The sequence below is a fragment of the Nicotiana attenuata genome, chromosome 3, assembly GCF_001879085.1.
Source record: "Nicotiana attenuata strain UT chromosome 3, NIATTr2, whole genome shotgun sequence".
NCBI classification, from domain to species: domain Eukaryota; kingdom Viridiplantae; phylum Streptophyta; class Magnoliopsida; order Solanales; family Solanaceae; genus Nicotiana; species Nicotiana attenuata.
In genome coordinates this window covers 8,234,811-8,260,165 of record NC_031991.1, presented here as the reverse complement: position 1 = coordinate 8,260,165, position 25,355 = coordinate 8,234,811, and the positions used below count along the sequence as shown (strand labels likewise).

Below are 25,355 nucleotides of genomic sequence, written 5' to 3'. Positions count from 1 at the left end.
ACATTGTATAGACTGGTCATTACAAAAGTGAATGTAATGCAAAGGAAAAGGTCAGTCAAAAGAACAAAACCTTTGTTCAAGAGAAAAATAGGCTACCTGGATGGGCCAAAAGGAATTTAATTCACCTATTTGCCTATTGAAAGGGACCCAAACTAGTTTGGGTTCCAAAGACTGACCCCTGATTTATTTTTGCATGTCCAAGTGAAGGGAAGTAGCCAAATATGGTACATGTATAGTGGCTGCTCAAAACATATAACCGGGAGCAAGAACCAGTTCCTTTCACTTGAGGACTTAAAAGGAGGTAATTTCTCCTTTGAAAATAGGAAGAAAGGTGAGATTATTGGGGTTGGAAAGGTAGGTAAGATAGACTCACATTCCATTGAGAATGTCTACTTGATAGATGGCTTGAAATATAGCCTAATCAGTGTATCACAACTGTGTGACAGAGGTAACCTTGTAGCATTTACCTCTACCAAATGCTTTGTTATTAATCTTACCACTGACAAGATTGTTTTGCAGTGAAAAAGAGTTAACAATATTTACATTGTATATTTGTCACTCTTTCAGAAAATGAACTCACTTGCTTGAGTGTGTTGGACAATGATCCCCTCCTGTGGCACAAAAGACTTGGTCATGCAAGTCTGAATCAACTCAACAAATTAGTCTCCAAGGACCTGGTGATAGGGTTACCTAACATCAAGTTCAAGGAAGACAAAGTTTGTGAGGCTTGTGCAAGGGGGAAGCAGGTAAGATCATCTTTTAAAAGCAAGAAAATGGTGAGCACAGCCAGGACGATGGAACTGGTTCATATGGATCTCTATGGTCCAATAAGTATATTGAGCAGAGATGGTAAGAAATATGTGATGGTACTTGTTGATGATTATTATAGGTTTACCTGGGTACTGTTTTTAGATGAAGCATTTGACATGTTTACCGCCTTTGTTAGAAAAACTCATAAACAACTAGGTAATCAACTTGCATCAATGAGGTCTGATCATGGAACTGAATTTAAAAATGCTAAGTTTACTGAATTTTGTGATGAGCATGGTATAGATCATAATTTTTCTGCCCTGACTCCTCAACAAAATGGAGTAGTTGAAAGAAAGAATAGGACTCTTGAAGATATGGCTAGGACTATGTTTCTTTCTAGTAAACAACCTCATAGCTTCTGGGCAGAGGCTGTAAATACTGCATGTTACATCATTAATAGATGCATGACTAGACCTCTTGTAGAGAAGACTCCTTATGAGTTACTTAAAGAGGGAAAACCAAATATATCCCATCTTAGAACATTTGGATGCAAGTGCTTTGTGCACAATAATGGAAAGGACTCCCTAGGTGAGTTTGATCCCAGAAGTGATGAGGGGGTATTCTTGGGATATTCTTCACATAGCAAAGCTTATAAAGTATACAACAAAAGAACTTTTTGTGTAGAAGAAAGTGTACATGTAGTTTTTGATGAAACTAACATTCTTTCTGAGAGACAGGAACATGAAGATGAAGCTATTGGGCTGGTAAAAGAATTGAGTGAAGTCTCAGCTTAAGCTAAAGATTTACCAAAAGAAGGAACAGGTGATGGAATAGGTTCTTCCATCCAAGGCAACCTGACAGGGGGAACTGAAACCAATCCCCTAATGGAACCTGTCCATGACCCTATTCTTCAGCAACAGAACATGGGAGAAACATCAAGAAGAAATCAGTTGGTTGTGAAACCTTACAAGTATCAAAGTTCTCATCCCATTGAGAATATAACTACCGATCCAACATCTGGAGTTAAAACTAGATCATAATTAAAGAATATGTGTGCTTTTGATGCTTTCTTATCTCTTATTGAACCTAAAAATGTTGTTGAGGCTTTGCAGGATGCAGATTGGGTAAATGCAATGCAAGATGAACTCAATCAGTTTAAGAGAAGTCAAGTTTGGCATCTAGTTCCAAGACCCAAGGACAGATTAGTAATTGGCACTAAATGGGTGGTCTTCAGAAACAAGCTTGATGAAGATGGAACAGTTACAAGGAACAAGGCAAGACTGGTGGTCCAAGGTTATAGCCAAGAGGAGGGCATAGATTATGATGAGACCTTTGCTCCAGTTGCAAGACTAGAGGCAATAAGACTCCTCATAGCCTTTGTAGCACACATGGAATTCACTCTTCATCAGATGGATATCAAAAGTGTCTTCCTGAATGGCTACCTAAAAGAATAAGTGTTTGTCAAACAACCTCCAAGGTTTGAGAGCAAGGAGTATCCGGAACATGGGTACAAATTAGACAAGGCTCTCTATAGACTCAAGCAGGCTCCTAGAGCATGGTATGAACGACTGTCCAAATTTCTGCTTGAACATGGCTACAAAAGAGGTAAAATTGACAGTACTCTATTCCTCAGGGAAAAAGGTAAGGATCTTCTTATAGTACAAATATATGTAGATGATAATTTTTGGGGCAACCACTGACAAACTAAGTAAGGATTTTGCCAAATTAATGGGGAGTGAGTTTGAAATGAGTATGAGGGGTGAGCTTAACTTTTTCTTAGGCTTACAGATCAAACAAAACCCAAATGGAACCATGATCAATCAGCAGAAATATGCAAAAGAGTTGATTAAAAAGTTTAAAATGGATGAATCAAAGGAAATAGACACACCAATTGCAACAGCTACTAAATTAGACATAGATGAACCTGGTTCATCTGTTGATCAGAAGTTGTATATGGGTATGATTGGTTCACTTTTGTATCTTACTGCTAGCAGACCTGACATAGTATTCAGTGTAGGGCTTTGTGCTAGTTTTCAAGCAAATCCTAAGGAATCTCACTTGACTGCTGTCAAGAGGATACTGAGATATTTGAAAGGCCTTTGGTACCGTAAAGGTAGTAATTTTAATCTAGTGGAGTATGCTGATGCTGACTATGCAGGTTTTCTTGTGGATAGGAAGAGCACCTCAGGTATGGCTCATTTTTTTGGTTCATGTCTTGTATCATGGGCCACTAAAAAGCAGAATTCAGTGGCCTTATCCACTGCTGAGGCTGAATATGTTGTTGTTGCCTCTTATTGTGCTCAATTGCTGTGGATCAAACAGCAGCTGATAGATTTTGGCATTGAAGTTGGTTGCATTCCTATTTTTTGTGATAACACTAGTGCTATAAGTATGACAAAGAACTCAGTTCATTATAAGAGGACTAAGCACATAGATGTTAGACATCACTTCTTAAGGGATAACTATGGGAAAGGATTGATTACCATAGAATTTTGTGCTACTGATAAATAAATTGCTGACATCTTTACTAAAGCACTGAGTAGAGAAAGATCTGAAAGGAACAGGTTGGAATTAGGGATGATTAAGATCACCTAATTGGACCATCTCAAAATGCACAATGAAAAAAAATTGAAAAAAAAATGGAGAAAAAAAAATATTTTTTTGGCTAGGAAATCTGAACTTGTGTAAATATCTAGATTAATTTTTACTCAGCTTCATACTGTAAATAGTATACTCCTGTGACATGTGTTAATATGACTCTCTGATCTCTTACAAAATTTCTCTATTATGGTAAATTGAGGCATGATCTAGAGAATTCTAAATGAAGAACATGGTTCATCTGAATGCCAAGGTATGTTTTCTATACTCTGCACAATTAGAAATATAAATATTTAAACCATGAGAAGAGTCCTAACATTGTTCAACTCATTAGATAATCCTATCCGTTTATTTTTGAACCAGTTTCGTCCTCATTAGAATTCTAACCACAAAAATTGCCTAAAATCTAGGGAAGCCTAACCGTTCGTTCAACCTGCAATTTCAGGTTGATTAGACCTCTAATTGATTGCTAAAGCTACTGTTATCCATTAAATAAATCTTTCTCTTTAAATACTCATTATTACTTCCTGCCATCCTCATAATTCAAAATCGTCAAAAAAAAACCTTCTTCACTCTCAATTGCCTTCTTCTCCAAAGGTTTAACTCACAAATTCTCTCAAACAATAAGCTACAATGACGAACCCACAAGACAATACTGGAACTCATCCACAGTCTACTCCCTCTGATTCATCTACCCCTCCTCCACCTAGCACGACTCCCCAACCCAGGCGAAGGAGAGTAAAAATGCTTTCTCGCCAAACGGTGGCATCTGGTGCTCTCTCAAAGAAATTGAATGAGAAATTAAAGGCAAGTCAGGCCCAAGATTCTGACTCTGACTCTGAGTCTAATTCGTTCAAATCTACTAGTGAGGGGGAAGGACCTGGGTCTTCTGACTGTAATAAGGCTCAGAAATCCCCTTCTAAGGTAAGTTCTTCTTTGGCTGAAAATTTAGAAAATAGGTTTGTGTTGGTTGGACCTATAAGGGATGTGGAATTACCTGAGTTAGGAAGGAGTGGAGGTAAAAAGAAATTTGAAAAAGAAAAGGAGAGAGAGAGGGTGAATGTGATGACGTGAGGGAAAAGGGAAAGGAGTGGTTGATCATTCACCCACTGCTGAAATGTCTGTACCTGCTATTTGTGGGGTTGCACAGGAAACTGTTGAAGAAAGTGGCAAGAAGTCAGGGGAAGTGGTTCAGGGGAGGCTGCTGAGGGCAAGTTAATTTAAGCTCACAGGGAGATGAACCCGGTTCATCAATTGAAGAGACCCTAGCAGACCTTATAAAAAAGGTAGGTGCAAGTTACGATCCAAAGAAAAGGAGAACTGCCACACCAAGACCCCAGTGCTGATAAACCTTCCAAGAAACGAAAGGCTTCCTCCCCAACAACTACTGGAACTACCTTGCCAAAGGGAAGAGCAACAAGGAGCAGGGTGAAACAGAGTGAGAGAGACCTACAACAGGCTTTGGTTGAAAGTAAGAAGAAAAGGATGGATAAAGGAAAAGGTAAGGTTGCAGAGTCCTCTGAAGCAGTTGATGTTGGGGAGATGGAACAGGTCCATCAGGAGGACCATGCAACAATGGAGGTTCAGACCCCCAAGCCCAAAAAAGACCAAGACTTCTTCTAAGAAATCTTCATCTGTGTCTGAGGCTGTTGAACCTTCATTGGCCAAGAGGACAAGGTCTGCAGTAAAAAGTAAACAAGTTAGAGTTTCTGAAGATGAGGAATGGAGTGGTGAAGAAGAAAATGAGTCTGATGTTGAACAAGACAAGCTGGACAAGTTTGGCAAAAGGAAAATTTTGAAGGGAAGATTGCTGAAAGATTTGGTGGAACCGGGAATGGTTCGTTTGGTTGACACCTTAGCTGCTTAGGGCTGGAAGGACATGGTCCTTCAGATGGATGGGAGATTGGCCAAAAATGAAATCATTGAATTCATGCCAAATGCTAAAGTCAAAGATGGCAAAGTTACAAGCAAAGTCAAAGGAGTTCAAGTGACATTTGATGCAGAGAAGCTGGGAGAGATTCTAGACATCCCTGCTGAGGGATATGATGATTACACCAGACAGAGATGGCCAAGTCTGGATTCCCTTCAGGCTGACCTTACAATCACTAGGAGATTCTGTGATGTTGAAGAAGTGAATGAGGCCAAGTTTGTGCACAAGAGTGAAATGAAGCCACAGCACGAAGTCATTTTTGAGTTTGTCAACAAGTGCCTACTGCCCAGGCAGGAGAGAAGGCATATTGCAAATTATATGAACTTAGTTCTGATGGAGTGCCTTGAAAGTGAAAGGCAAATTAACTGGCATGCATTCATTATCAAGCTACTGGACAGGGTTATCAATGGCTCCAAGGCTCATGCTACCCCCTATGGCTTTATTCTGACTACGGTTCTGGATAGGTGTAACGTGCCTCTGAAGAAATGGGAAATGGCCACAAGCAAGTATTACTTTGGTATTAATACTCTGCTTGATTGTGACTATTTAGTCAATGCTATCCCAAATGAACCTGGTTCATCCAAGAAGACACCTATCAACAGTAAAGCAGGGCTCTTGTTCAGGAAAGTGAAGCCAAAGATACTGAGATAGCTTGGCTAAAGGCTCGTATGGCAGAGGTGGAATCTGAGAGGAATGCTCTCAGAACTAAGATCACCAAGGAAAAGGAGAAGAATGATGGAATTCTTCACAATATGATGAATCTTCTCCAAGCCCAAAACCAACCCTCTAGCTCCCCCAAGCCTTAGGAATTCTAGCCTTTATATCCTGAACCTGTCTAGTACCTTCAGTGACCCGGATTTAGGATTTTTCTTTCTTTTTTGCTCATGTTTTGAATATTTTTGCTTTCTGGTTGTGGATTGTGGTAGCAACATATCTTCTATCAATGATATCTCCTGTTTTTCCTCTTGTTGAATGTTAATGTTTCCTTGATAGTTTAAATATGTTTGCTTGATTACTGATGATTAATCCATGATTGCACTTGCAGTTGCCCCAGTGGCCATGAGCACTTATTAAAATCTGGGACTCATACTTTGTGTATGCAACTTTTCGATGATGCCAAAAGGGGAAGAGATATTATGCTTTACATATTTTAAATAAGTGATATTTATAACCTAATGATAAGTGAATTTTCTAAACTTTGTATTGATGGTTAAGCTGAGTTCTTACAGGGTCTAAGTGAGTGAAAAGCACAGAGTTTTTCATCATCAAAAAGGGGAAATTTGTTGGCCCAAGAAAATGTGAAGTTTTGAAGACTGACAAAAGAACTCAGATATGGACCAGGTCCATCTTGTGAAGCACGGTCAGGATCAACCCAAACATGTGAGATGCACGTGAAGGAGATAAATCTAACTTATCAGAAGTAATATCTCCTGATATGATCGAAAACGTTGCATATTGGATAAGGAGAGAAAGACTCCTTACACGAATAGAACACGGTTTAAGAAGAGGATAGTGTTAGAGTATGAGATCAACTAGAACTCTTCTACCATGAAAGAGTAGCATCTGTATCCCAGTCAATCTCTAATTACTAACCCATTAAATATCAGTGTTGTTCTCTTTTACAGGTAATGCACATAAGTAGAAGTTAAACGTAAATTGAGAGCAAAATAGCAAGACAATTTTGCAAGCAATTTATGTGTGATTCAAGCGTGCAATCCTGAAGCTACTTGAACCAGATAGAAGAACCAGTTCCAAGTGTCTATCTTTTATTCTAGTTCAATTGTAGTAGGTGATTTTACATTGTACCTTTCAGCTTTTATAGAAGCAATTGTATTAGGTACTTAGAGTGTTCAAGTTAGAGTTAACTTGAAGTTGTCGCAACAGTTGAGGATGTGTGCCACAACGGGATTAGAGTTAATCCTAGGCTTACGAAAGAGTTTTTGTAAATGCAGTTTTTGGCTCAGTGATTTTAGTGGAAGTATGGGAAAATCCTACTGATTAGTAGGTCGTGGTTTTTACACCTTTTGAGCCAAGTGTTTTCCACGTAAAAATCTCTGTGTTCTTTATTTTCTTTACTTATTATTCCGCAAACAGTAGTAGTTGGAACACATAGAAGAACCAGGTCCTTCTATAATCAAATTAAGTGAAAATTGGGTACCACACAAATCACCCCCCCCCCCCCTCTCTTGTGTGGTATTGAAGTATAAAACATCATCATAAAAATCTGAGAGTCCTCAAGCTTCATTGAAATGAGATTGAACAACAACAACGGTACTACCTGTTATTCCTACATGTTTCATTAGAAATCCCCTTGAGATGTTACCGCAGATTTTGTGTTTAATCTTTTTCCAATTAGAAAATGGAAGGTTTTTGTGTATGCTTAGTGTATATGGATGGTGTAAAAATTCTTCCCGTTGTCAATGCATATAAATTAAATCCAAACATAAGAAATGTTCAACCAAAGAGAATGGCGAAGCAGTTGCACAAGAAACAACAGATGAAGTTTGATGGCTTCGAAAAACATTGCTCGGACAAATAACTTCAGAAACTGCCGCTAGTTCCAAAATTTCTAATTAACTGAGAGAAACCCATGAATCAGACTGAAGCTTTCACATAAATAGAAGTAAATGTTACATAAGATGTTGAGAGAATCACTTAACAAGGATGTACAAACACAAGGGCCACTATTTTACATGGATACAACAAGAAGCCAAACCTTTTATACAACCCTAATATACACACAAAAAATAGAGGCTTACAGACGAGCAGAAAAAATATTGTCGAAAACTATACACTTAGAAACCCCATAGTGTTCTCGGAACTTGAAGATCTAACGTGAGAGTTTCCTGCTTTCATGTAGACGCTGTAGGTTACACTATTACAACATTCATAATCTCCTAGCAGATTCTGGTTCATGGCCCCTATGCGATGAATCAACTCGATCAAGTCGAACGTCCTTCCAAGAGCTTGCATTGGATGATTTGAGCAACAAGCCTAGGGCTGAAGAACAAGTTGCTCTAACAATTGCATCCGTTGAACGACTCATTTTGCCAACCAACATATCGAAAACCTAAAAGAGTGCAGATCCCAAAAAAAATTAGAACATATAAGGATCCTTTATTAAAATCAGACAGGGAAAGGGTGATATGAAATGACCTGATTGTAGAAGAGAGCTGATATGTGCTTGTCGTCGGAGAGAGAAAGCAGGCTGCTACATAAATAAACAGCATTTGCCTGGACAACTGGCCAAGGAGCATCAAATGCCTGTACACCGGAAATTTTTTACCAAGTTATTCTCTGAGTTTAGAGGAGGCTATAGAAAGCAATTCATCTCCAGTTTACCTTTAGAAAAGGCTATAAAATTTACTTGGTCTCACAGTTTTCAACTATTCTAGTGACACGGTACTCAAGTCGACTCCTATTAGCAAGTACATCAACAAAGAGAGAAAAGCTCCACCAAAATAAATCTGTGACTGCCCTTACATCAATCCCATAAACTTTCTTACACCAATATATCAAGTTTTTTCCTCAGAAAATGTATTAAATAGTATCCTATTATCAGCAACAGAACTAACCATGCTAGAATTAAGATGCAACTGCAGCATCCACACTCTACAGATGCATAGCTTCACTCATTTCTGAGATAGGGCAGCCATAGAGTATTCAATACACAGAAGGAAGCTTCAGAATTATTAACTTAGTTCACCTTTCTCCCCCAGTCAAACCCTTCAAGGAGAATTGCAATCAATCCCTAGGCACATTAGAGTAAAATTTGTAGGAGACAAATTAAAGGAAATTTATTCATCTTTGATTTTTTATTTGCTACTCAGATGTGCCAAAAATGGTATATCTCTATTACAACAACATTATGGCTTGCAATACATGCTAAATGCCTAATCTTCTTACTTTGCCATTCTCTAGCTTGGTTTTACATAGACAACCTCATCTTTTGCTTCCCATTATATGTTTCTGCATGGACGAATCAAGCACACGGCATGAACATCAAAATTTGACAGCTATTTTAGCATGCAATGAGAAAACATTCATCCCAAAATTTCACAACTTCGTCTTGGCAATTTTACATGTTCGGGTTGACTCGACTGCGGTGTATATATTCTCTAGTAAAGACATAATTATGGATCATGCAACAAAGACGGTTTAAGAAGGTATTTAGTAGAATTCAATATAAGAAACCTACCATCTTTTTAGGAAAGGAAGCTGCATTTACCTTTGAACGGTAGGAGATTACAATTTTTTTCTTGTACCGACTCATCATAGAGCTAAACTTAATGGCATTTTCAACACAAAGACAAGTATATATTCAATAGTTCTTCTCTTAATGAAAGATTAAAAAAGGAACAACATGGACCTGTATTATTGATGCCATGTACGTATCAACTCGGGCAGCAAGATGTTGAGTTAGTTGCCTTGCAAGCTCTCGGAGAAAGTCTTCATAGTCGCTTCTATAAATAAAGGGAACTTAACACCATTTCTTATAAATAAATTAAGGACTACTCAAATCGATGGATACATACCGGTGGTCCGAACTAAACCAATGAGTGTTCAAAAGAGCATTTATTCCATCAATTTCCATCAAGGGAGCAACACATTTCAAAGTGCTCTGGCATGTTGAAAAGTTAACTCATTTCGCATCCTGAACAACGTAAAAAAGACAAGTTGGCAGTTTAAACTTACTCGGCAAGCTTGTCTCACACTAAGATCATCCTCATGAAGATGTAGAACCATCCGTGGGAAAGCAGCATGAAACTGACGAGTAAAAAAGTGAAAAATCATTTCTTGATAAAGTTCAATGAAAGGAAGGAAACAGACTAGAAATTGATTATCCAAATGGTGAAGTGAAAATTAACATACTTGTACTCAGCATACCTCTAACAGAAATGTAAGCTCAGTTAAATCATAGCCCATTCATAAATAATACGTGACCAAGAGGATGCGGATAGAAGGATACATTCATTACTCTTTTTTAACCAAGTAACGTCTAATGATGGATAGCAGAAGAAAGAAGCATGAGATCCTTCAGATTAACAGTGAACTGATAAAGAAATGTGGACCGTAAAACAAACTATTTTCACTGCTAACTGAGGCTTCAGGGGGAAAAGTAAAAATGACGTCATCCAAACAAATGATGCCATGATGATAACACTGAAATTAACAGACCCATTAACAGCAAAGAGTAGCCTGGATTATGCTCCTCGGAGAAACAAGTTTAACTCAAGCTCAGGAAAAATGTAAAGTGGTAGAATATCTATAAGGGAAAAAGTTTATCACAGCATTGCTAGTCACAGTATTTCTTTATAATGGTTTCGCATTGGGAAAAACATCAGACATATCCACAAAATGGGCAATCCCAGCGTAAGACAATAGATTGAAAATATTGAATCAAAGAGATCCAGCATAAAATAGAAATACATCTAGTAATTTCATGATTCAATAAATATACATAAGGAGCAGCTGCTATTAGTGGAAAGTGAAGGCATTTTATAAAGAAATGGCAGCATGATTGACTTGGCCAATTCAGCTACATAACTACCAAGTTTAATTGCCTCTTATTTTTCCTCTAACAAATGAATTGTTTGTCAATAAAATAAACATTGATCATTTGATGAAGAAGAACAGACATAGTTTGGACAATAAACTCCTTTACACGCGCTCATCCAAATATGATAAAGCCAACACAAACAAAACATCATAGTCTCAGACCATTCTTGACTTGTGATGTTGGATATAAGACCTTATGATGCAATCAAAATTGATGAAATTTAGAAGAATATCTAAAACTATGTACTAAAGAGAAAGATATTAAATCAAATTTAGGTGGTGACAAATGGTTGATGAGAAACAAGATACCTGCTCAAGAAATGAGTCTCGTTGAGGCCCAGTTCCATAGGTGCTCAGTGCTCCAAATGCAGCATATGCATTGGCTCGGATCTTCTCATTCATGCACGCCTTTCATGAGATAAGCAATTAGAGCTGTACATTATGACCATCTCAACATGCACTTGCTAATACTTCTAGTAATCCACAGTTTAGAAGATAATGATGAAACAATATGCTTCTTTCCCAAGAGATAATAACACAATGATATGCCTAGTAATCAGAGAAATTATAAAACCTACCATTGAGTTCGTGCAAAACTAAATTATTTCAGCTCTTATAGAACTTAGACCACAATAGTGGCAACAACAGCACAGTACATTATATTGGTGTCACTCAGAGACGTAAAAACTTGCACATACACTTAACAAGGGGTACAATATAAAAAAGTACAACTTGTATCATGAGAGTTCTTGAAAGCTGACAAATAATGCAAAATATTATGATCAAAGCAAAACACATATCACCCTGGGATGTCCAAACAGAGTTGTGTTAGACACTGTCATGATATAAAATTCTTTCTAACACAATGGCACCCTGTTATTAATAATTTAGAATGTGGCACAATCCGACTAATACAGTAATTAACATATTTCAAGCTATTAGAATGGCACCAAAACCCAAAGTTGAAGAGAGGTAAACTCCGAGAATCAATCAACTTACTTGCAGATTTCGAAGCCGTATGGAAAGGTTCAGGAGAACAGGTTCTACGGCATCCCTGGATGAAGACTCAAGAACCTACATCGTGGAATATGAGCACAAAAACATTCATGTGAAAGTAAAACAAAAGAAGATAACAAAGACGGAGCAAGTTTTACCATCAGCAAACATGAGACTGCAGTTAATTGAACTGACTCATCTGAATCATCGAGCAAAGCTAATATCACCCCTAGGATTTGAGTAGTATACTGGAGAACATGGATAGATGGCATCTGCAAGACCAGCATGCGAAATGAGCCTCAACCCGAAAGTGAAAGAAGTCGTCCCGCAATGATTACGGTGGTGTTTTACTAGTTCATCTTAAAAATTTCACGTTCTTTTGGGAGAAGAAATTAAAACATGCATGTATTCAAAGCAAAGGGAAAAACAGAGGGAAGAAAAAGATGAACTAAAGGAGTATCTCCGAAGTGATGCCATAATATTATTTAACCAATGAAATCAAACTGAACCAGGTTGACTCCTCACTGATTAAATCAAAAACGAAAAAAAAATCATCCAGGAAAATTTGTCATCCCTCCTCATGGCCCAGAGAAAAGAAAAAGAAAAAATAACACTGTATGGCCAGGAATACCTGGACAAGCCCTCTTAGACAAAGGCGCCTAACAGTAGGAGAATCATCCGATACATGCCGGCAAAGTGCTTGCACCATCTGCTCTAATAGGGGACCAAAGCCGTCACTGCATAAAATTGCATCCACACCTTAGGAAGCTTAGGAGAAGACTAGGATTTGAGAACATCAATATAAACATTACTATCACAGTGTAAACTATCACGTAACACTAACTGTAAGCTTACAAAGCTTTCTATTTACTTGTTTTTACCAGCACATGCTAGGTGCCTTCAACATAGTTCATTATGATTCATCAACTGAGTAGGGAGAACGGACATACACAAGTTGCCTCTAACTCAACTAGTAAGCTCAGATGTGCCCCACATTTTATAACATTGTTAAATTTCGAATCCAACTTCAAACATCATCTAATAATTGATAGAGCAGTCAGAAATTTCACATACCTATAGCGTAAGAACTCCGACAAAGCCGCAGCAGCTGATTCTCTTTGAAATCTTAAAGATCGATCCAGTGCTTTGCTCAGTATCAAACATATGTCTGGGACCTGATAAAATACTCCTAGTGAGATTTTCAAATTTCTCACACAAATTTAATCAAGGAACTAAAAATCTACAAGTACACTTGACATAACAAGAAATGTGGCAGTCCCCTTGAGCTTTTGGGCCCGATATGGAGGTATGACTTAGATGGACAACAGCTTAAGATGAAATCTGGATATTGTCATAGAGCATCATCTAGCTTTGATGTTAAGGTCCTTTACATTTTAGGATTCTTTCTTTCTTATCCACTTTCGTTTTATATATGGTGTAAATACTAGTAAATGAATCGGGAACATGACGAAATGACCCCTTATCCTTGGGGATAGGTCTAAAGTAGTCCCCTAAATATTTCCTTGAGCATTTTTGATCCTTTAAGTTTGTCAAAAGTAAGCATGTTTGGTCTCCATCAAATATTTAACAAACTCCAGTTATTAGATATATCTGTGAAAGTAAAAAGATTTAACGACAACTCACATTTGGAGTTGCAGTTTTGGCTAATTTAAGTCTATTTCTAGCGTCTGTTGCCATTGGTTGAGGCGCAGTTTCTGCTATTTTTGGTGTATTTCTGGTGTCTAGTGTAGCTTTTGGTGTTCCAGTTTCTAGGGTTTGACGGGACTTTTCCGGTGTTTTTGGTTAAACCTTTTTTTGTTCGTAGTTCCCGTAAAATCTAACAGCCAGAGTTTGTTAAATATTTGACGGAGACCAAAAGTGATAAAACTTTTGGCAAACGTACAGGACTAAAACTGCTCAGGAGTATATCTAAGGAACTATTTTAAACCTAACCCCAAACATAAGGGCCCCTTCTGTCCTTTTCTCGAAATGAATCAATAGTACTTTAGGGTCGTCATTCAAACAGTCTTTTAGAATTTTGATGTTAGGTCCTTTATATTTTAGGATTCTTTCTTATTTAGAATCTTTGCAGTTATTATTACTTGCTTCACCCTTCCATTTCTTCATCTTCTCGAGAAAATCTTTTCTCTTAGTCTCCGCGTTCCCAAGTTCCTATCTGCTTTTCACTTGGCTTTTTTCACAAAGCCGACAGTTTCTAGTAGCATTGCATGGTTTTCAGTTTATTAAAAGGATCAATAATAATGACAAACTCTAGATGCACAGCTATAAAGGAAGTTCTCACTGATCTGGGTTGTAGGAACGTAAACTGTAAAACTACACAAGTATATTTCCATCTAGGTTTCAGTTTAATTCCATCTCTTCGCACCAGTCTCAACCAAAATTTATGACGACAGAATTAGCAAAGATGACGAGGGGATCTCTGGAACTTCAACATGATTTTGAAAGGGTTAAATAAGGGCAGAAATCTCTCCTGACCAGGTAACTTCTTCAAGGATGTATACGAATTAGAAATTGTTAGTTTCCTTCCAAACTCAACACTTTATTTCCACACCCACAAATTACTTGATCCTCAAAAAAGTTATTTTCTCAGTTTAAAAAATTATCTAGAACTATGCACCTTGACAAAAGAAACAAAAACAAAAGTGAAAGGAAAAAGGAATGCGACAGAAGCGGAAAAATAGGAAAAAAAGGGTAAACAAATATTAAAATGTGGGTATATTGTCATCATAGCAAGTTTTTTCTCTTTTCGTAAGTATCATTATAGCATCCATATTCTTGACAAAGTTATGAGCAGAGGGAGACAGGAAGATAGAAGTAGCAAATAATGGACGAAGGAAGCAAGAGCAGTGTTTGTGCGAGATATCCTACCTCTTTTGGTCTTTTTATAGAAATGCAGCCAGACAGATCTCTTATAAGGTTGATCCACTTCTCATTTTCACTTTGCTCTCCATCTCGCGCAAGAATCTGATCATACAACAGAATCCTTATCATCAAAATCATCTTTAAAAAGGTCAATTATTTAAGAAGATTTCCAAAAGTGTAGTCTGAAAAATCTTCACCTTTCCCATTTCCAGATCACCAACACATTCACAGAATGCTTGAAATGCAGCCAGTAGAGCACTAGATATAGTAGGGAACAGGTGAGGTAACTGTAATAGGTACATCAAATAACATGCTTTTGAAATTTTTTGATAACCATGTATAAAAAGTGAGTTTTCTGGAACACTACCGCAATGGTTCTAGTTCACCAGTACTAGCCAAGCCATGACAGCTGCCCAGGTGAAGCGTTAGTGTCGCAAGAACAGAAGCATAACTTTGCTCAACTGCTTTTTTACCAACTTTACCACCACCCCTGATGAATTGGAAGGAAAAAAATGATAGGGCAACAAATTCAGCAGGAAAGAAAAGGAAAAAGACAATGCAATTGGAAATAATACCTAAAAAAAGCAGTAAGAGCAACAATAGCTGCTCTTGCAATATTATCTTCTACAATACTATCAACTGCATGCCCAGAACTTTCATCGTGACCCAGATCCCCTTCAAGAGGAGGCATCTGATTGATGACAGACATAACATGGTCCAGAAATGTGAATGAAAGTACTGAATGTTGTGAGAACACCTATTCAAGACAAGTAGAAATTGTCAATTAGTGGCAATTCAACTCAGATAAATGAAACTAGAACATCGATGAAGAAGAGAAATAAGTCGGATAATATAGCCTATACTAAAGTTTCTTTTTAGTAAGGAGCATATAATAAAGTTTCTTTTTAATAAGGAGCATATAATAAAGTTTCTTGTAAAGCATGATCATGTAAAATTTAGATCTTAGGTTATATGGGCAAAACCAAGATGATTTTGTTGTCCCCTATTCTAGCATTCTTCTTTCTTTCATGGCATAGGTTCTCGTCATTAGTGTTATGAACAAAAGGTTTGACATCATTGAGGATCTCGGATTTCCCCAATGACATATAAGCAGGAAGAGAAGAATTTATAAATTGATCAGTTTGTCCCACATCGGCTGTGGAGGGATGGGAAGGTCACTTTATATAGGCCTGGGCAATCCTCACCTCATGAGCTAACTTTTGGGATTAAGTTAGGTCCAAGTTCCATTTCTTATCATGGTATCAGAGCCCGTCCTATCCTAATTCTTGGTTTACCCGATGTCGGGCCTCCATATTATGCCCCGCATTGTCTAAAAGGGGATGGGAAGGTCTCTGTATATAGTCTTGGGTGAACCTCACCTCATGAGCTAACTTTTGGGATTAAGTTAGGTCCAAGTTCCATTTCTTATCATGGTATCAGAGCCCGACCTATCCCAATTCTTGGTTTACCCGATGTCGGGCCTCCATATTATGTCCCGCATTGTCTAAAAGGGGATGGGAAGGTCTCTGTATATAGTCTTGGGTGAACCTCACTCTTGAGCTAGCTTTTGGGGTTGAGTAAAGCCCCAGGTTTATTTCTTATCAAAAGCAACATAAGCTAGGAAGAGTACATCTCAAAACACTATAAAACAATACATTTCTAAAAAGGTGAAAGCTCCAAGGTGTGGAGTTCCCTCTAAAAGTAATTAACTTCAGTTAACACTTCAAATAAAAGAAAGTAAAGGGCCACGCACAAGAACATATTGATTCATTTCGAAAGCGCCATTCATGGTGCTACCGTAGAAAATACTTTATTTGAAGACGGTGGTTCATTTCGACCCTTGTTCACGGCCTTTACCAGTCAGAATTCCTAAGGACCAGCTATGTAATTATACTCATATAATAATCTAACCATAAAACTACCATTAAAAATGGTAATGATCATACATTTGGCTAAAATAACCTAAAATCTTTTAATAATTGTCCGGCCACATAAGCTTTCCTAAATGAAATGAGTTAGCAACATAAGTTGCTGTACTTTTTATCTCACATACACAGTTCAATTAAGTACTTCTGTCTACTGTCTCGCCAGATTAAATATGAGGTCCTGAATCTAAATGACTCGTCTTTTGGATGTTCTTTGGGTAGAGGTTTAGTAAAATTTTGGAGCCTCACTGAATGATGTAATTTCATCAAGCCATGTGAAGATCTTTAGCACCTTTTGAAATTGCACAACATCGAATTATTTTTTGTTCTTACACTGAATGTTACAAAAACTGATCACCTATTTGTCAATGAGAAGAACCAATTCAAGGGCTATCAGAATGCCAATTCTACCAGCTCCTGCGCAAATTGATATAATCAGTTAACTGCCTTAATCCCAAACTAGTTCCAGGGATATGCTAAAGGATGGAAATAATGATCCTCCATTTATTCATGAGAACCAACATAAAAACCAGCCTCAGTACCTGATTCAACGAGTTGCAGTTTACTTAATCATGCAGAGTATGTCAATGTGCTTTAATTTTTCAAGAACATAAAAGTTGATGTATGAGAAGACAATATTTTTCATACTTCTATGTGGCTATCTTGTAACTAGTCCTTCATATTCAGTTTTACTTACTGACATTCTGTTGAGTATTTCCTCCCTTTTTTGTGTACTTTATTTATAGTTCCTCCTATTTGCTACCCAGTTCCATTCCTTGATCATTGATGCTTCAACTATTTTCTATGGCGCGTTGCATATTAATTCTACTAAACATCAAAGCAGATCTGAATAATGAAAAACTTGCCACCAGACAACAGATTAGGATACTCACATGGAAGGCATCCTGTATTGGCCAGCCACCCCGTAATCTAGATGTATCTTTTGTGGCTATGTCCTTTCTTGCAGCAGCTAAAACTTCGTTGAAAACAATTCTTGAGCTTGTGTTCTCCGCAAGGGAACATATCTTCTCACAGTTAAAGAAAAGATTGATGGCAACCAACACACTATAACACTACAAAAATGCAACCAAAACATAGCGCATTGGCTAATAAGGGAATTGGAAAAATTGATAATCTAGCCATAACGTGTAAACATATTCTATTCAGTGGTTAAAAAGAAATCGCCGCAAAGATACAGCACCAAGAGCTTCCTGACGTAAATACTTCTCAGTCACATGAATTACTGCTGAGAGCAATGATTGTGTTGTTCTGTTGGCATAAAAATATAAACCAAAGTTAAACAGAAACCTTGTCAATCCTCGAAGTTGAATTAACTACTTCAGTCAGTATCAATGCTAGTTTAAGATTGGTTTGGCTGAGAATACCTTGCAATATCTGTCTCATTCAGCGCATTCCCTCTCTTTGTAACAAACTCATTAACTGCTTGGATTGCACCTTCTGCAGATTGCTTGATCTTGTCACATATAGCACCTGAGCAACCATGCAAAGCTGCAGCAAGCTGCACATATTGGATAACATGAGGCTACAGAGAACACGTAACTGGCCAGCACTTTATAACAAGCTAAATGATACCTCATCCTTTGTCAGCAAGATGCAAACAGATGAAACAACCCTGTTAAACACCTCTGATGGATCAATTGAAGCATCCTGCAAATATGAATGAGTTCAGAAGCAAAAAGGTTTATACACTGAAGACGCAAAGTGATTAAAATACTAAGGTATTACAGCGCGCTCTCATTAAATACTTAGGTATCACACTGTTCTGTCATTTTAATATTCTTTCAGCAGGCAAAGATTTACAAAGAAGAAAAAAGAAAAAAACAAAATGAAGCATTCGGAAAACTCACACTTCGTAGAATAGCTATAACATCCTCAAGGGAAGACAAAGCACTATAGGATGATTCAATGTCATTGCTGAAACCAGATTTTGCAGGCCTTGGAAGTGATAGAGATATACTGAAATATAGATGAAGGATCTGCCAGAAGAAAAACATCAAATCTGTTAGATGCAAAGAAACGAAAAACAGAAGAAAAAAAAAATCTGCATGCCAATCACATAGGCCACTTAGATTCGCTGGAAAATATCGAAGCTTGCCTGAACAGAAAGTTTTCGGACTTCAGAACTTGTATCCACAGATCGTGGAAGATACATCATTGTACGCTCTCCCAAGCGCAAAGCATCACGGCTTGGTAAAGCAAATGCAGCTGGTATCAAGGAAAAAGTATTAGGTCAGTAGAAGAAAAAATCTAATATGAAATCTATGCAAAAGAAAGGCACTTACAAGGCAAATTAGATAAGGTGTGATGTAAAGCACGGTCAGTTTTCTCTCTGTGGGTGCAAGTTCCCTGACATCCTAGTGCACAGTATCCACTGATACAGATCATCCGAAACTTGAAAAGTAGCTCATGAGCTGCAAGACACCCTCTTTTCCTCTGGTAGTCCAAAGAAGAGGAAACATACAGATCGACCTTTCTCAATATGTGCAATAATTGCTCTGCTCGACTTCTTCCATCCTCTCCACTAATTACGAGAAAGCAACAGAAACATCAGTTGAGAAAAAAAAAACCAATCATAATGCATGGCCTGCGGTCTACTTGACTGCAATTAATGCATACATTCATATCCTCCCGTACCAAGAAGCCATCCAAGCACAGCAAATAAAGTTTCACACACACAGACATAATCATGGATAGATCTTCTTATCTAACCTTCCACTATTGAAGTTATTGCCGATACGCGTCTCAGTCTATAGAATAATAGCGTGCAGCTCTGCTTTTTAAAAATTCTCCAAACATTCTTCTGCATTTTGATGAGCACAATTTTCAATCTAAACTGAAAAGTTGTAGATTTTAAAAAAGTTGATGTGCAGTTTAGACAACTTGACGGACACGACCTGCAAGTTTATCCTTCCCAAAGGCTCAAGCTATTCATTTTTCATTCTGGGAACATATACTCACGATTCTGATATCCTAAAAAGTACTCCCTCTATCTCATTTTATGTGACGCACTTTGACTGAGAGCGGAGTTTAAGCAAGAAAGAAAGACTTTTGAAACTTATGGTCTAAAACAAGTTTGTGGCTATAAATCATCTCACTAGGCGTAAAATGGGAAGTTTAAAGTTAAATTGTTTCTAAATATAGAAAGATATCATTCTATTTGGGACAGACTAAAAAGTAAAGTGCATTACATAAATTGCGATAGAGGATGTATTTAAGATCTGGGCTTAAAGGAACTTCACTTCACACATAAATGAAAAGAAGCGTAGGATGTAGATTTCTTCAATTATGTGTATCAAGCTCATAAGAAATATCTTCATTCAACTAGGAACAAGAGAATTTGCCTCACCTAAGCTTCACACTAGTTTTTGCCATTGCCAGAATCTCATGGCTAATCAAAGCACCATAGTCAAGAAAATCGGTTTTATTTCACAAAAAAGCTGCAGGATTCAATTTTGGCTATTTTAAAAAGAAACTGCAGTACTCCTTTGACAAAAATGTCAAGATAGCAGGTAGAAACAATGCTGTGGCAACCTTCCCCATTCCCCGAAGACTGGAGGGTGAGAAAACCCATCAATTGTTCAGCTTTCGGGATACAACAGATTTAGCATGTGTAACCTCTAAGCAGATAGAGACCTACACATAGGCTACAAAATGGCAGGGACGAGAACTTGGATTCAGTATGGCCTCTCTGTAGATACAAACATATCTTAACTGTACGAGACTGGTATACCATATTCTATTAATTGGATCAATTAGACTGTACTTGTCAAATATTGGCGAACGGTCATCACGCGTATCAAATATATTTACCATCCAAAAGTTATAATTTTAATCTCATAATGTACTGTTGCCAAGTATATTATCGAGGATATGCATGTCATTGTCTTCCGCACAGCCAACGAAAATAGATTTATGTACGTTGTGCATGATTCACTTTTTTTCTTTAGAAACAACTCCGTATTCTTTATTTGTTAATGCATTGATTAAATTAGACTTCAAAGTCGTTTTTGTAACTTTTGCAATATTTCGTAAGAAAAGTTACTTTCTTGGGATAATTCAACTATAGCTAGTTTTATTTATTGAATATGCAACATGAATTAGTCTGATTGGTTCGATAATTAAGCGAAGAGATTATCTCCATAAGTAATTAAGCAGCTGCTACACATTAAGAATATAGCTTAATTTAACAAACAAACAAAAAAATTAAAAAGACAAGTTAACCAGAGAGGGAAGTACCTTGTAATGAGTATTGTACATAGAAGAGTAATCAGGTTGCCAATAAGGGGGTCGATAACATCAGCAGGCTCATTAGGCAAGCCAAAAAATCCAACTGTGGCCTGCCAAGTGAAAAAAGATGTTAAGAGGACAAACAAATCACGACCACCTCATGGATGAAGAAACTAAACGCAATCACCTTCATAACAAGGTTTCTTGTTTCAGTAGTTAATTTTGGCTCTACCGAAACCAGAGTAGTGCAGGCACTTAAAGCAAACGACTGCAATTCAAAAACCAATTTCCAAAACAAGAAGAGGAAATTAGAGTAATTTACATTCCATTCACCATCTTGGTGTCTGGTTTTATCATATCAATACGATCTGTTGATATCATAAAAGTGGGTTATCCTGATGAAGATAAGTGAAATGGCATTGAGCAGAGAAATCATAGTTATTCATAGGCAATACACAAACCTGAGTGCGCAGATGCTCAGTGTTGGATTCAGAAAATCCATCCCCCTCATCGCTGCCCATTAATGTTAATATATAATCAAGTAACTGGTCTCTTCTTTTCAGGGGGAATGATATACCACTTTCAGCTGCATTTATCACTGCCTGACCTAAAGCACAATGATACACACATAAATTCAGCTGCATTTATCACTGCCTGACCTAAAGCACAATGATGCACTCAAAAAACCCTGTAGTTTAATCAACACCATGCTCACTTTTATTTACATCAAATATGTGGAAATGATTGCTGCTGCAATGATAATCATCAGCAGCAGCAGCAACACCTTAATTCCAAAGAGAATAATATATTTTTTTTGGATAACCATGGTGTCTGGACCAGCTTGTATGCACCCAGACTAATTCCACGAGGGACCTGCTACCTCCCACCAACACAGGTACAAGTAACTTTGTCCACCAAGGATTCGACAAATGGGAAGAAGTCACATGGTATTTTTGCCTCCACTCCGCTGGAATTTGAACCCGAGACCTCATGGTTCTCAACCCACTTCATTGACCTCTAGGCCGCACATTTATTTGTCATATTTAATCTTGCCCAATCTTGTATGACCGCACATCCATCTTAGCATTTGCTTCTTTGCAACACTCATCTAGTGGATGTATTGGCCCTTAATGGCCCAATATTCCCTCCCGTATAATATTGGTGGACTTATACTCTTGTGGATGTGACAGACTCTCTATTACCAGAATGAAGTTGCCTAATTGACTTGTTTAATAAAGGAATTAGTTAATCATATATTTTAAATTTGTGATATATGCAAGAAAACTACTTTTGTATTTCATCTTAGAAAACTAACATTGAATAAAGGAAAAAATTTAATCAAGAATAAGAAAATAAATTTGAAGTTAATTTTGTAAGCAAAGATAGAATTATTTAAGCCTTCCTCATTTCTTACTCGGAAAAATAAAACTAGGTTATACAACTTCTTCTTTTCTCAATTGTTAAAACTATTTTACAACTTGTTCTGTAAAATAATATATATTAATAGAAGGTGAACAAAATGAAATCTATGATAGCAGAACAGAACTCAAAACATACTTCCAATATTTTATTTCTTAACACTTTGACACTAATTTATTTTACTATAATACCTGGTGTTATCAAACTTTTGGGTAAGATGACCAGTATCTATTCATTGTTCTAAGTTTTACAACCACGTGCACTACATGCAAGCTAGTATATATAAGAAACTGAAAAGTTGTTGATATGGAAAACATATTCCATTACCGCACCAAAAATGGAATCCATACAAACCTAATAAATCAATCGCTGTGATGACAGCCTGCTTAGCTGTAGGATGGCGGACATGAAGAAGTCGTGACAGCACATTGGTCCCCTGTAAGGAATACAGCAGCCATATAGTTCGAAAAATTATATTCCAGAGCTGATTATGCAATGCGCTAAAAATGAACTTAAGAAAAAACTTGCACCTATTGACAAGAATAAGCTTATAATACATGGAACCCAAAAGATCAAAAAATTCATATTCTAATAAAGGATGAAAATAGCAGATCTGGGGAAACGACAATATTACATACCACTAGTGCATCTATTCTGGCTTCAATAACAGTTGAGGGAGCATATTTTGCAGCATATCCATACATTAGCGCCAAAGCAGCATGGATATCATCAGATTCTTCCATTTTACCTCTATCCGAGAAAAATGATAGAATTCTGCAGCAATAAAATCTTCACAATGCTTACAATACTCTAGATGCAATACCGAGAAAATAAGAATGGTAGTACACAGTTGCCACAAGCTCGTCTGTCAAAGTGACTATTGCTATCTATTACCAAATTGACACAAAATGGGTTGTTACTCTGTAAGAGAATTGCATGACACGGCAGAAGCTGTTCCAACTTCTTAATTATAAGGAGGATATACTTTTTATAGGGCTGATATGCTGCTACTTTTTTTCTTTTTCTATTCTTTTAATTTAGATGGACATGTCAGTTCATTTATTTTGATTTCCTAGTTTTCCATAGTTGGTAACACCCAGTGTTGTGAAAAGCGCTCGCTTCAGCGCTTTAAGCATGAAGCGAAGCGAGGCGGCCACTGTGTCGCTTCTGTAGTTGGTAACACTCAGTGTTGTGAAAAGCGCTCGCTTCAGCGCTTTAAGCGTGAAGCAAAGCGAGGCGGCCAATGTGTCGCTTCTGTAGGTTGAAGCGTAACAGGCAAGTTGAAGCGTCCGCTTTTGCCCACGAAGCGAGAAGCGACGGAAGCGCTCGCTTCTATCTTTTAAGTCACTGACAAATAAAAGAGCTCAGTCATTTTTTACAAAATCAGCGAGCAGCAGAGCAAGCAGCGACTACGGTTTCAATTTTCAAGCCCCGGTATATCCGCTTTTGCAAAAAAAGCGAGAAGCCCTAGCGAAGCGAGAAGCGACGGAAGCGCTCGCTTCTGTCTCTTCTGTCTTTTAAGTCACTGACAAATAAAAAAGCTCGGTCATTTTTTACAAAGTCAGTGAGCAGCAGAGCAAGCAGCGACTAGGGTTTCAATTTTCAAGCCCAGGTATGTCCGCTTTTGCCAAAAAAGTGAGAAGCCCTAGCGAAGCGAGAAGCGCTCGCTTCTGTCTTTTAAGTCGCTGACAAAAAAAAAAGTTCAGTCATTTTTTACAAAATCAGCGAGCAACAGAGCAAGCAGCGACTAGGGTTTCAATTTTCAAGTCCAGGTATGCCTAGCAGCGACTAGCGTATCACCTCCTCCCCCCCCCCCCCTCCTCCTCCTTTTCATTTCGGTGCTTAAAATAGCAGCGAAATGCTGCCAATCTTTTTCCCCTTAAGTTTTTCTTCTTTTTCTCATTCTCTTCTCCTTCTTATTTTCGTTTCAGTCCTTAAAATTGCAGCGAAATGCCGCCAAAAAAAATTTCTTCAGCTCTTCATCTTTTGTCCTTCTCACTGCCAATTTTTTAGTATTGCCAGTTACATTTTTTGTAAGTAGTTACATGTGTAACGTGTGTTGTCTATGCAGTATTTATTTTAGTATTTTTCTTTTTAATTCCGCTTCACTTCAAAAAAACGAGCGCTTCGCTTCTCGCTTCACGCTTCAAGCGAAAAGAGGCTTGTCGCTTTTCCTCGCTTCACGCTCTTCACAACACTGGTAACACCTTACAACGTGAAACTTGAAGCATCTGGCAAACATCATGAACCAATTTCTACTAGGGAAATAGGTAGATCAGTATTGGGGGCAATCAAGTGTTTTATGATCCTACTTTTGCACGGAAAACTTTATTTTATCGCACATGAGATAAAAGCATATATAAAACAATGAAATAAGCATAATAGTATAGGATGAATCACTACATAACAATTACCATATGCAACTAGGTTTTAGTTGAAGTTATTACTAAAGATGTTTGTATCATAGATAACTTTGAAAATTGGATTGAGACAGAAATCTTAATTAAGTCCCATAAGATCAATCACATCTAGTCCAATTTTCAGAGTATCCCCACGGTCAGGGGCGGAGCCAGAGTGCAGGGAGAGGGTTCGGCCGAACCTAGTAGCTTTGGTTCGAACCCTATATTTGTCTTAAAAAATCCATTGAATATGTATAAATTATTAATTTAGAACCCAGTAACTTAAAAACGATTAGAATCCCGAACTCATAAGCTTGAAATCATGGCTCCGCCTGTGCACATAGTTACAAAGTTCCAAATGAACAAGGTTACGAAATTCCAGCCCTTCAAGATGATGAAATTAGTTACCAAGTCTAACATACTACTTGTTAACAGGAACTTTCCTGCCACATTAATAAAATAATTACTTTATCTGAATTACCAAGTCTAAAGAAACTTCAGACGACAAGAAGACTTAAAGAACTCAATTAATTCATGGCTCAAACATCACCTTTGGAAGATACTTTGCCCAACATTGTCGAGGATATCTTTCAACTTATCCAGAACTGTGTCTAGGTGTGATGCAGCCACCTATGCAACATTGAATCA

General features: G+C 37.6%; 1 protein-coding gene across 4 annotated transcripts in view; it reads right to left on the bottom strand.

Annotated features, from left to right (window-relative positions):
* LOC109223273 (protein SHOOT GRAVITROPISM 6) overlaps positions 7,860 to 25,355 on the bottom strand; it is a 44,002-nt gene continuing 26,506 nt past the window's right edge. For 3 of the 4 annotated variants that reach the window (XM_019387515.1, XM_019387516.1, XM_019387518.1), the window contains 27 exons: positions 25,258 to 25,337; positions 22,947 to 23,082; positions 22,663 to 22,744; positions 21,351 to 21,496; positions 21,077 to 21,157; positions 20,899 to 20,999; positions 18,945 to 19,183; positions 18,758 to 18,867; positions 18,510 to 18,638; positions 18,235 to 18,309; positions 18,027 to 18,160; positions 17,838 to 17,910; positions 17,535 to 17,666; positions 15,292 to 15,473; positions 15,084 to 15,206; positions 14,914 to 14,974; positions 14,723 to 14,818; positions 12,908 to 13,008; positions 12,465 to 12,570; positions 11,992 to 12,105; positions 11,837 to 11,911; positions 11,147 to 11,245; positions 9,974 to 10,045; positions 9,814 to 9,899; positions 9,648 to 9,741; positions 8,435 to 8,542; positions 7,860 to 8,348 (listed from right to left, as the gene is read on the bottom strand). In XM_019387515.1, the coding sequence (XP_019243060.1) occupies positions 8,166 to 8,348; positions 8,435 to 8,542; positions 9,648 to 9,741; positions 9,814 to 9,899; positions 9,974 to 10,045; positions 11,147 to 11,245; positions 11,837 to 11,911; positions 11,992 to 12,105; positions 12,465 to 12,570; positions 12,908 to 13,008; positions 14,723 to 14,818; positions 14,914 to 14,974; positions 15,084 to 15,206; positions 15,292 to 15,473; positions 17,535 to 17,666; positions 17,838 to 17,910; positions 18,027 to 18,160; positions 18,235 to 18,309; positions 18,510 to 18,638; positions 18,758 to 18,867; positions 18,945 to 19,183; positions 20,899 to 20,999; positions 21,077 to 21,157; positions 21,351 to 21,496; positions 22,663 to 22,744; positions 22,947 to 23,082; positions 25,258 to 25,337 (3,018 nt within the window). In that variant the 3' untranslated portion in view covers positions 7,860 to 8,165. The other variant, XM_019387517.1, reaches the window with a different exon arrangement.